Source organism: Budorcas taxicolor, chromosome 16, assembly GCF_023091745.1.
Source record: "Budorcas taxicolor isolate Tak-1 chromosome 16, Takin1.1, whole genome shotgun sequence".
Classification (NCBI taxonomy): domain Eukaryota; kingdom Metazoa; phylum Chordata; class Mammalia; order Artiodactyla; family Bovidae; genus Budorcas; species Budorcas taxicolor.
The window spans coordinates 39,869,508-39,882,447 of NC_068925.1; the positions used below are offsets into that span (position 1 = coordinate 39,869,508).

General features: G+C 36.4%; 1 protein-coding gene and 1 non-coding gene across 2 annotated transcripts in view; one reads left to right on the top strand and one right to left on the bottom strand.

The window, feature by feature from the left end:
• The window catches only part of PRRC2C (proline rich coiled-coil 2C), a 94,256-nt gene that overhangs the window by 21,831 nt on the left and 59,485 nt on the right, over positions 1–12,940 (top strand). Inside the window, exons 2-6 of the mRNA XM_052653610.1 lie at positions 5,294–5,459; positions 6,354–6,531; positions 8,081–8,190; positions 9,275–9,400; positions 10,966–11,186. Coding sequence (XP_052509570.1) covers positions 5,348–5,459; positions 6,354–6,531; positions 8,081–8,190; positions 9,275–9,400; positions 10,966–11,186 — 747 coding nt within the window. The 5' untranslated portion in view covers positions 5,294–5,347. The remainder of the gene's footprint in view (positions 1–5,293; positions 5,460–6,353; positions 6,532–8,080; positions 8,191–9,274; positions 9,401–10,965; positions 11,187–12,940) is intronic.
• TRNAS-AGA (transfer RNA serine (anticodon AGA)) lies at positions 3,119–3,190 on the bottom strand. The gene has a single exon. It is a non-coding gene; the product is annotated as a tRNA-Ser (tRNA).

Sequence of the window (12,940 nt, forward strand, 5' to 3'; positions counted from 1 at the left end):
ATATGGACAATCACATATGGAATTGTGATTGTGTGGTTGTTGGATGTTTTTTTTTAAGGACCTCCAAACTGTTTTCCCAAATGGTTATAACATTTTACACCCCCATGAGCAGACTTTGCGAGTTCCATTTCTTCCACATCCTTATCAACAGTTGCTTTAATCTGTAGTTTTTGCCAATACAGTAGAAGTATAGAGGTATCTTACTGTGGTTTAAATTTGAATTTCCCAGATACTGAAATGCTGAGCATCTTTACATGTGTTTATTTGCCACTTATGTATCTCTGGTGTCAAATCCTGTGCCCTTTAAAAAACAACTGGATTGTACTGTTAGGTCTGAGAGTTCTGTACATGTTCTAGATAAAAGTCTTTCGTCAGATACATGATTTGCAGATGTTTTTTTTCCCAGAGAGTAGCTTGCATGTTCATTCTCAACAGTGAGAACTTTCAAAAGGCAAAAGTCTAATTCAGAAATTTCACCTTTTATGGATTGTGTTCCCCACCCCCCGTGTGGCTTGTTCCCAGACCATGGATGGAACCCATGCCCTCAGCAGTGAAAGTTTAGAGTCCTAACTACTGGACTGCCAGGGAATTCCCTATAGATTGTGCTTTTAGAGTACTAAGCAGTCTTTATATAATGTAATCCAGAGTCGCAAAGATTTTCTCCTATATTTTTTCTAAAAGTTTTATAGTTTCAGGTTTTACATTTTGTCTGTGTTTGTAGTTCTTTTTTTTTTTTAATAGTTATTGACATATGATATTGTGTAAGTTTAAGGTGAATGGTGATTATGGCTGTAGCATTAGCTAAACCCTCCACAAATCACATGCATAATTATCATTACCTTGAGTGTGGTGACAGCATTTAACATCTTAGCAGCTTTGCAATACATATACAGTATTGTTGACTGTAATCATAATGCTGTACATTAGCTCTCCAGAACTTAACCCATCTTTTTTTTTTTTTTTTTTAAATTTTATTTGTTTTTTGCTACTCTGGGTCTTTGTTGCTGCCCATGGACTTTCTCTAGTTACCGTGAGCAGGTTCTTATTGTGATGCCTTCTCTTGTTGCGGAACACAGGCTCTAGGGCACGAGGGCTTCAGTAGTTATGGCACATGGTGCCCTATGGCATGTGGAATCTTCCTGGACCAGGGATCAAGCTCATGTCCCCTGCATTGACAGTTTGATTCTTGACCGCTGGACCACCTGGGAAGTTCACAATTCTATATATAAGTGACATCATATAGTATATGTCTTTTTCTTTCTGACTTCACTTAGTATGACAGTCTCCAGGTCCACCCACCCATGTTTCTGCAAGTGGCATTATTTCATTGCTTTTTATGCCTGAGTAGTGTTTCATTGTGTATATGTATATCTTTATCCATTCATCTGTTGGTGGACATTTAGGTTGCTACCGTTTCTTGGCTATTGTAAATAGGGCTGGTATGAAGTAGCGGGGGTGGGGTGCATGTGTGTTTTCACACTAGACTTTTCTTGGCATATATGCCTAGGAATGGGATTGCTAAAAGTGCCCACACATAACTGGCAAACCATGATGGTGCAGTTGGCTTTTCTCATGTATCCAGCATTGTTTATGGCTACAAATTCTTTGTCTTTAGAAATGCATATTCTCTTATAGAAGTGGATACATTGTGATAGTTTCATCTTTGAATTATCTTTTGATAATTATCATTTGTACTAGCTTCAGTCATGTGTATTGATGGTTTACTTTTTGGGAGAGTTAGTTGGTACTGTAAAGCTTTCTTGGGTTTTATATTAGAGAGACTCATATGCATATGAAAGAATAAATTCCCTGTTCTGTTGGCCTGAGAATTTGACTCTGTCCATCTTTCTTACCTCAGAATACATCCAGTATGTATTTGGTTTATCTGTTTGGTGAAAGAGCAGGCACTGAAGGGAGTACCATATAGGCAGTAGTTTGTTAATAGTGGAAGAAGAAACTGTACAGAAGTTTGATCTTTAAAAAAAGAACTACTTAGGATATTTTCTGGAATTTTTCTTTTTCGTTGTATTTGGAAATTCCTTATAATTTATAAGACATTTTTTATTTCATTTTACTTTTAAGTAGGAAAATTAAAGTTCATTTTGTGATTTTTTTTCCCAAGCTCTAAATGTTTTGTGATGACTGAATTGAATTAGATATTCCATCACCCTATGGTTAAATTGTGTTATGTTACTTTGTTTTCCTTGTGTAAACATATGGACAGGCTGAACTGCCCTAACTTGTTAGTTTTGTTTATTTATAAAATTGAGCATTTCAATACATTTGCTTAGTGGTATTATTTCTCAAGTGAATTGTCTGTTAACATAGCATTAATAATTAATAATTGGGTTTCTTCAAGTTTTTTCTTCAGTGTGTGAACTCTTGTATAACATTTGCATTTTGTCAAATGTTGAGATATTTATCCTGTTGACTCAGCTTTGTGGGGGTTGAATTATGCTGGGTCTTCTATGTAGTACATGGGCAGTGAGTGGACTTAATTGTCCTTTGGCATGTGGGATCTTAGTTCTGCGACCAGAGATTGAACACTTGTCCCTTTCATTGGAAGGTGGATTCTTAGCCACTGGACCACTAGGGAAGCCCCCCAATTTATTTATTTATTTATTTATTTTTAATTGGAGGATAATTGCTTTACAATATTGTGGTTTCTGCCATGTATCAACATGAATCAGCATATGAATCAACATACGAATAGGTATATGTTCTCGCCCTCTTAAACCTCCCCCCCACCTCCCACCCCACCCTATCCAACCCCTCTAGGTTGTCACAGAGCACCCGTTTTGAGCTCCCTGCGAATTTGTGGTAATTGTATATGTTTCAGTACTACTCTCTCAATTCATATCCTCTCCTCCCCGCCTCTCCAGTTCCTCACATGCTTTGTAAACATTTGGTTGGTCTGCATCTGAAACCCTTAATGTGAAGTAGATGCCTGTGTTCCAGGTAAAGTTGAAACACTGTTCAAAACGAAGTGAAGTGAAATTGCTCAGTCGTGTCCGACTCTTTGTGACCCCATAGACTGTAGCCTACCAAGCTCCTCTGTCCATGGGATTTTCCAGGCAATAGTACTGGAGTGGATTGCCATTTCCTTCTCCAGGGGATCTTCCCAACCCAGGGCTCGAACCTGGGTCTCCTGCATTCTAGACAGACGCTTTACCGTCTGAGCCACCAGGGAAGTCAAAACAAAGGAGAAATGTAAACAGGCAGTGGGATTCTTTAGGAACACAGAATTCTGGGCTGGAGATACAAATTTGACGTACACAGTTGGTAGTTGAAGCCTTAGAAGTGGGTGGGATTTCCTGCAGACAAATTTAGAAGGAGAAAGAAAGTGGTGAGAGGATGGGTAACACAGAAGGAAGGATTGGTTTTTGATGGAATGTAAGGAAAGGTACACTTCCTTTATTGCAGTGATTCTGAAGACTGCTTACATGTTTAGAATTGCCTGAGGAGCATTTTCAAAATAAGAATTGATAATCAGACCCCACCTCACAACTCTAGAAACTGGTATGTTTTAAAATCCCCAAGTGATTTTAATTTGCAGCAAGGATTAAGGACCACTGCTTAGCATATATATGAAGATGAAAGTTGCTCAGTCATGTCACCTGAGCCACTAGGGAAGCCCAGGAATACTGGAGTGGGTAGCCTATCCCTTCTCAAGCGGATCTTTCCAGCCCAGGAATCAAACAGGGGTCTCCTGCCTTGAAGGCAGAATCTTTTACCAGCTGAGCTACCAGGGATGCCCTAGCATATATACATGGCTATAGTAAATCATTATATCTTGAACTTTTGTGTTTTTTTCACAATCACTGGGAGGGCTTTTTAAAGCACAGTGGTCTTATCCTCAGTTTGATTCAGTAGGTATGACTTTGATCCTGAGAATTTGCATATCTAACAAGTTTCTGGATGATCCTGAGAACCACTTTCAACAACAGGTGAAGGAAAGGCAACCCTTCAGAAAGATGGATGTAGATGCAGGTGGGCTTGTAGGTTTGCCCTAAGGAAATTTAAGTTTCTTAATGTTATTGCTTGTTTTATGATGTAGGCAGGTGAGGGTCTCCATTAGTAGTTGTGGTATTAAGAGAAGTTTGGAGATTGTTAGGTGTTAAATTGCCATCAAATGAGGGTGAAAGAAGAAGTTGACAGTTTTTATTTTACACAAGTTACCTTATTTTCACCTGAAGAAAGATACCCTTGAATGTTAATTTTGTCATCTAGTGAATATGCACTGTCTCCTTTTTTGTCACTGGAGAGGAATATTCTTCCTGTATATCTTTGTCCATGTTATTGGTAAAAATATGTCAACAAGAGAGATTCTCGTGAGTATAGCTGTCTTCACACTGTCATCATTAGCACCCTTGGGATAAAATTAATTATATACATGTTAAATCCCTGCTGGCTCAGATGGTAAAGCGTCCGTCTACAATGCGGGAAACAATTCCTAAGATTGATAATGTATACCTTAATAAATTGAGGAGAAATAGTATGAGAGCCAATCAGTATCTCCTCCCCTGTGTATTATTAGGCTAGTTTTTAATTAGGGTATATTAATTCCAAAGACGAACATTCTCTTTGTATATGAATGTTCATTAAAGTACTCTTTACTTCTCATATACAGAGACTTTTGACAAGTGTACACTATTTCTTTTTTTTTTTACACTATTTCTTGAACACTTACTCTGTAGTGAAATAGAATACTGTGTCTTAGATTTATGAGGGAGTGTTCTACCCTTTGCAGAATGCAGAGAAAATAGAATGTTCTTTCTATTCTAGACTGTAAAACAAATAAAAGATTCTTGTTAGACACATACTGCCTGAAAACACAGGCATGCAGTTTATAAGAAGAGGATGTTATCCTTCTGTCACATTTGGATTCCATATGTGTAAGCTGATCATGCCAGTCATCTCAGTCCTATTAGGTTGAATATTTGTTTATTAGATAGAAAGACATTCTCCATCGATTAACTGTAGTTCAACTGTTCATCTCAGTATGGCTTAAAACCCTTATTCTCTGTAGAATAGTTAAGTGGTTACAAACCATAAATAATATACTCACCAAGCACACGGCGGTTTATTTTGATTAGCTTTGTCACATGTTGGTTATGGGAATTTTACAGTATTAAACAGGCTCATGAAATTATTATTAATGTGAGTTATTAAAGAATGATTTAACGTCTCGTTTTTATTCAGAATTTCTGTGATCATTTGAATTTACTAAGTTTTTAGTAAACTAATTCTAAAATGTTCCTCCTTATTTCTCTTTCTTCTGTTAATCTTACAGACTGATTTTAAAGGGTGTGGCAGAAGGTTCTAGACTCGATGAGTTTCCACCGAAATGTCGGAGAAGTCAGGCCAGAGCACAAAAGCAAAGGATGGGAAAAAGTATGCAACACTCAGTTTATTTAATACTTACAAGGGTAAATCATTAGAAACTCAGAAAACCACAGGTGAGTAAAATCAAGTGGCTTTTATGTTTTTTGTAATTTTCATGGTTTCATTTTATTACTCTAAGTGATAAACTAGAGCTATTGCTGTTAGGATCTAGGCAAAGCTGTGTTAAAGCAGCCCTGTTTGTATTGGGCTTTTTATGTACATACATATCTTTGAGGGGATATGAAGTTTTTAAAGTTAAAAGTTTATAAATGTTTTAAAATATGTTTGTTTTTTTCCAGTTTGTTGTCAGCAGAAAATAAGTTAAACTATATGGTTCCAAAGGGGAGACTTGGTTAATGAGATTAATAGGTATAAAGCTAAAATTATTTTAATCAAGTGTAGTTGATTTACAGTGTTTGTTAATTTGTGCTGTATAGCAAAGTGATTCAGTTATACATATATATACATTTTTTATATTATTTTCCATTACAATTTATCACAGTATATTGAATACAGAAGGACTTTGTTTATCCATTCTATATATACTAATTTGCATTTGCTGATCCCAAACTCCCATTTCACCCACTTCCCCTGTGCAACCACAGGTCGGTCCTGTATGTCTGTGAGATTTTTTATATCATATTTATTGTTTCACGTATGAAGTTTTGAGTTTAAAATCAGTTCCTTAGGGAAAAGTACAAAACAGCACTTTCAGTGTTTTCTTTTTTGTAGTTTATAGAGTTAGTTCATCTGTTAGAATTTTTCAAGCATCTGTTCAGTGACTTGATAGTTAAATTTGAATACAACTTCTACCTTGGGTTATGTTGCAGGTTTGTGGCTTAGTTTTACATTTTTTCTCTTAAAATACTAGAAAATAGTAGCTCAAGATTCCCATTAATTCCTATTGTCTTTTGTGTTGTTTTAAGAATAAAATAGTTACTAAGAAAGTTGATGTTACTGATCTTTAGTTGCAGCTCGCCATGGATTACAGAGTCTTGGAAAAGTTGGTATTTCTCGGCGTATGCCTCCACCTGCTAACCTCCCAAGTCTCAAAGCAGAAAACAAAGGCAATGATCCTAATGTGAACATTGTACCTAAAGACGGCACAGGATGGGCATCAAAACAAGAGCAACACGAAGAAGAAAAGTAAGTCAAAGTCTACTAAAAAAATGAACTCATTCCCCATTCTTTATGTTTGAGTCTCTTCTATGTGCTAGGTGTTATGCTATGTGTATTACATATATCATGCCTTTTAAAATGTTTTATATATAGTCAGCTCTTGTGTAATTTTTACTAGGAGTGGGTTTAATGGCAGTATTTTCAGGTGTCAGAATAGGACAGATGACAGAAATACTGATCACAAGTTTCCTTTTATCATACACTGTGTTAGTCCCTCCTATTCCTCACCAAATCAGGCATTCTCTTTCTATGATTTAAGAGCTGATTCTGTTAAATAATTTCCACAAAGCTTAGAGTTCCTGTCTGCCTCATTGAAACTACCTGATGTACATCATAGGTAATCAAGTAATACTATCTGAATGAATAAAGAATTAACAAGAAAACTGGCATGGAATTAGTAATGTCCCTCTTAATCATAATTCATTCAATAAATATTTAGTATTCTGTGTCAAGAATTATGCAGGGTTCTTGGTTTATTGAACGACCAAGCCAAGTAGTGGTAATTTTTAAAAATAAGACAAGAAAATGAGTACTTGATACTTTTTGTCTATAACTGTTACTAAAGTTCTGTATTCTGGAGAGCTTTATATGATAAATGCTACTACTTGGGTGAAGCTTATCAAAGGCTTATTGTTCTCTACTTCTTAGTTAATAGAATTATTTTGTAGTAGCAAGTCAGTTTTAGGTCTGAGTATACCAGAAATATATTGCATTTCTTAAGTCTGTTAACTGTTTTATTTTTAAGCCTTAACTCATTGCAAGGATTGAATGAAACTGTGAAAGTGAAGTCGCTTAGTCGTGTCCAACTCTGAGACCCCATGGATTGTAGTCTACCACACTCCTCCGTCCATGGGATTTTCCAGGCAAGGGTACTAGAGTGGGTTACCATTTCCTTCTCCAGAGGATCTTCCCGACCCAGGGATTGAACCCAGGTCTCCCACACTGTAGGCAGATGCTTTACCATCTGAGCCACCGGGGATGTCAGTTGAAACTGTAGACCCTTGTAAAACACGTTATACTCATGGGGACACATCAGTCAGGTTGCTATGACTTCTTTTGATTAACAGTAATATGTAGCGGTGAACCTATTGACTGCTGAATGGAGAGCTTGCTTATTAGCCTTAGCTCCTGGCTAATCCCACCAATCCAGACTGTATGTATGCCTGTAATGTTATTTCTAATTATAAATGTTTACTTCTTCAAAAGTAATTTTTGGTAGCTATGTTGAATAATGAGTGCTTCTATTTTTTTCTCTCTCTCTTCCTTCCCTCTTCCCTTCCTTTCCTTCCAAAATTAAAAACAAAGCTGTCATCTCCTTGGGTTATTCAAGGGTAGAAATAAAAGAGGACAAAAATAGCTGTACTTCTTTTAAAGGAATGTTGCAGAGAGAACGCATGGGGGGTGCATCTGAGTAAATATGTAGCCAAAATCATTTGTATACAGATTTAGCTTAAGTGAAATAATTATTTTGTTTAAACATACAATATCTGAAATAATGGATTCATATTTTTTTAAGAGCACCAGAAGTTCCACCAGCACAACCAAAACCTGGGGTTGCAGCTCCCCCAGAAGTAGCACCTGCTCCCAAATCATGGGCCAGTAACAAGCAAGGTGGGCAAGGAGATGGTAAGTAGACATTAGCTGGGGAAACTGGTTAGGCTTGATAGTTACTGAACAGCCATACAGAAGATAAGGGGCAAATTATACTGTTTTGGCACGGGCAGAGAACACTGTCAAAAGAAATTATTAGACCCTTAAAAAAAAGAATCTTTTAAAAAAATCTTTTGGTCTAGTTAAGTTTCAGTATTAAGACCTATATATGAGCCAGTAATAGGAATCAAAGAAGTAGTCTTTAAGATACCCCAAGCCCCACATTACTCTGTCTTTACCTTCTGTAACCAGACAAAATCTTGTGCCTTCAGTTCTGAGACAGAAAATACCCAGACATTAATGTTGATTGCTGTAAACCATATTAATCTCCATGTGTGCCCTTCAGCCTTTCTTGTTTCAAGCATGCTACTCCCAGTTTCCACGGTAGAGAAGATCTAGGAGAATAGCCATCAAGGACAGTAGCTGTGATACTTCCCTCCCCGCTAGGAATGATGGACTCCCCGACAAAATATGATTTCCCCACTTGCAAATATGTCTGTAAAACATATAGAGAAACCCATCTAGGCCCTCAAGCTAATAAAGTCAGTTCTTTTAGTTTATGGAAGTGTAAAATAAATAGGCAGGCAGGTAGATAGGCAAATGAGTGAATAGTGAGGTGCCATCAGTATCTCAGCAGTTAAACAAAAACATCATAGCCTCACCATATTTGTAGTGTTGACTCATAAATTCTGTTTTAGTAATGTTGTTTGAACTGGTTCTTAGTGTTATTTATTAGCAAAATAATTTAACTTGTGTTGAAAATGAAAGGAGTCATAATAAAAGAGAAACAGAAGTGAAACTCTACTTGTTTGCTGCACCAATTTTAATGAGTCTGCCAGAACGATGTCTGGCAGATGCCTTTCTCAGATTTTTTTTTCCTTCTCATGGCTGTTCATTAACTTTCCAAGGGATTCTAATTCTAGATAAATTGAAAATTTTATGGATATGAACAGTTACCATTGCCGTGTGGAATAAATTATGAAAAAAAGGAGAGAGCTCTATCCTGGGAGAGTTTTTGTATTATCTTCAGTATTGTATGTATTTTTTTTTTAATGCGTAGGAATCCAGGTGAATAGTCATTTTCAACAAGAATTTCCCAGCCTACAGGCAGCTGGGGATCAGGAAAAAAAAGAAAAAGAAGCAAATGATGACAATTATGGACCTGGACCCAGTTTACGCCCACCAAGTAAGAATATTTTCTCTTAGTAAAAGTATAGAGTGAGATTATATTTGTGTTCTGTTTTGATATAACCTCCTGCCTGCTGCTGTTGTATGTAGTTTGAAAAGGCAGGCAGTAACTATAGTTGATTGCCACTCAAGTATGGTTTTTACATGAACAGCATCAGCTTAACTTGAGAACTTGTTGGAAGTATGTGTCTTGGGCCTCACACCCAACCTACTAAATCAAAAGTTAGCTTTTTAACAAAATGACTAGGGAACTTACATCAGTATTTGGTTATTTTTACAATAGTCAAAATTTTTATCAAACCTCCCCAATATGCAATGTTTATATATAAATTATGTCCATTCACTTGCTAATATTCAAGGATCCCTTTCTTTCTGAATTCAAACTGAGGAGCTAATCAGTTTGAATAGCAAGAGGTACTTGTATTATGTGCATTATAAAGCATAAACTAAAAATAGAAATAGAAAATCTTTGAGAGATTTTAAAATGTCTAATTAATTTTTTATTTTTATTTTTAATTATTGTTATGTGGTTGATGAGATTATATTAGGATAATAGTGTCAGCTCCACTATTTTCTTGTTTAATTTCTTTTCACCAGTTATCTGTTGCTGTGTAATGTATTTGGCAGCTTAAGATAACAAACTGAACTGGACATTTCAGTCTCTGACGGTTAGGAATCTGGCAGCCACTTAGCTGGGGGTTCTCTCTCTTCAAAATTACAGTGAAGCCCTCATTTGATGCTGGCCTGACTAGGGCTGCTGTGTCAAGCTCTCTCATGGCTTGTTTGTGTGTGGGCGGCTCACAACATGACTTCCTCAGAAAAAATAAGGAGGGACAGACAGACATCTCTCACTCAAGATGGAAACCCCCAGGCTTTCATAGCCTGTTTTCAGAGAAGACCGCCAACACATCTGTCTTACTCTACAGGTTGCACAGACCAATCCTGGTACACAGTTGAGTGGACTACATCGGGTGTGAATAGAAGGAGTAGAGACCACTTGAACCAAACAGGGTTTCCTTGTAAAACCAATTATCTGTTTTATCTGGTTACGTGTAGTTGAATCAGGTTACACAGACACTAAATCTGTGCACTTGGGCACATGTAATAGGCAGTAATAGACGAAAAATGAATGAGAGCATGCATCACTATCAATCCTTTTGGGGTATAGAACTCCCTTCCCTCAGGACTGCTCTGGTATAACTGATTTTAATCTCTGTATCAAAAACTGGTGAAGCTTGATAGGGAATTCTTAATATTTTCTTCCCCAACCTCAGTGTTTGCTTCTGGAGGTAGCCTCTGAGGTATATCCTCTCTACTTCGGAAGTCACTGCTCTGACTACCTAAACACCTTCAAAGCCTAGATGTCTAGTACAAACTAGATTAGACTTTTACTGTTTCTTCACTATGCTTACTTGATTTCTAGTACAGAGTAGATTAGACTTTACTGTTCCTTCACTGAGCTTACTTGCTAAAATATTCTTGAAATATGCCTCACTTGGTTGCAGTGTGTTACATTTTGAGATTTTCTTTGTTTTCTTATTTTCCTGTCTCTTTTCACACCAGATGTTGCTTGTTGGAGAGATGGTGGTAAATCTGCTAGTTCATCTTTAACATCTGACCAAGATGAAAAGCCTGGCCAGGATGAAAGCACAGCTGGAACATCAGAGCAAAGTGATATCCTCAAAGTGGTAGAAAAGAGGATAGCTTGTGGTCCTCCACAGGCTAAACTGAATGGACAGCAGCCTGCCCTTGCTTCGCAGTACAGAGCTATGATGCCTCCTTACGTGAGTATTGTTGAATCAGCAAGGGGCTAAATAAGAGGTTTTTGATCTGGATACCAAGGAAATAACTGGAATGGGGAAAAATTTAGGTCTTTATTTTCATTAACATCTAACCAAAAATTAACGTTTCCTTTGATTATGAATTTAGGAATCAATCACAGCAGTACCTGAGTTTTACCCTTAATAGGCATCATAGTTATTTTCATATAACATTACATTAAGATACTGCAAATATTTTTTATACTCAGCATAATTCAAATTAGTGTTACTTATTGAAGCATGCATGTTACCATATCACAAATTTTGTTTTTTAAATATCGTGGTGACAGAATTTTAGTATAATTAATTTCTTAGTAATCCTGTGTTTTCAATTAGGCATTTAAAAACATTTTTATGAGATGAGGTCCATAGGATTTATCAGACTGCTAAAGGGGTTGTTCATGGCACAAAAAAGGTTAATACCTGCTTTAGTTCTAAAGTTTTTATTAATATACCTTTAAGTTTATTAATATACCTTTAAGTGTTTTTAAAATCTTTGTATAATGAAATATTTTTAACATTCAAAAATAGAAACCATGAACTTTCTTCCACCCGTATCTGCCATACATCTTCAGCGGTTAGCAGTTTGTGGTGCATCTTGCTTCCCTTACATTTCTCACCGCCTGGGATTACTAAACAAATGCTAGTAGATCATCTCATCCATATCTAGTTTAGATTAGATTCTAAAAGAGAAAGACTAGGGGGACATTCACAGTGCCGTTATCACACATATATAAAAAAAATCCTTTAAATACTAAATCATTATTCCAGTTTCCCTGATTATCTCTTAATTAGGATCCAGATACCATCTATTCTTGAGATTGGTTGGTATTTTTCTTAGCAATTTCATTATCTATGATTATCTTTTCTTCCATCTCTTATTTTCTTTGGAGCATATCTATTACAGTTTGTTATCCCGTGGAGTTTCTCATAGTCTGGATTTTGCTGATTCTGTCCTTATAGTTTCATTTAATATATATTTCTGAGGGGATTTCCCTGGCAGTTCAGTGGTTCCACACTCCCAGTGCAGGGGGCACATGTTTGATCTCTAGTCAGAGAATTAGGTTCCACATGCCACACATTGCACACCCACCTCAAAAAAAAAGAACCTAAGAGTGGCAGGGGAAATTTAATTTTGAAAGTATATATTACTATATATACTTCTGACCCCCGTATTTCCTATAAATTTGTTGCCCTCTTTTTGTTTGCTCTCAGTCTACTGTGAAATTATATAGTGAGTTACATGTATTCAAGTAAATAAATTTATGTTTTATTTAACCATTCTAAGATAGAAGGAAATAAATTATTAGTACAATTGCTTGTTGAGTATTTTCTTTAATTATTGGGGTGTATAATAAGGTCAGTCTTAAATGCTAACCTGACCTTGAGTAATGATTTGTATCCAAATACTTGTCTCCTGGTATTTTTCAAGTTGTGTTTCCAAGGACCCCTGAATTTCCAGATGGGGGGTGGGATAAGGGAAGTTAAGAGGGAAGAGCAAGTGAGCTCTGTTACCAGTTTCATCAATGAATTTATTCAAATAAAGTGTTTCACTAAACAAACATGTTCTAAAATATTATATATTGACAAGTTGTTTCTACAATGTTTTTGAGGCAAATTCCTAAATTTTAAACATTTAACACCACATAAATTAATATCTATGCCTGAGTAATCAGAAGGATCTAATGCAACTTAACCTATGACCATTTGCCTCCAAT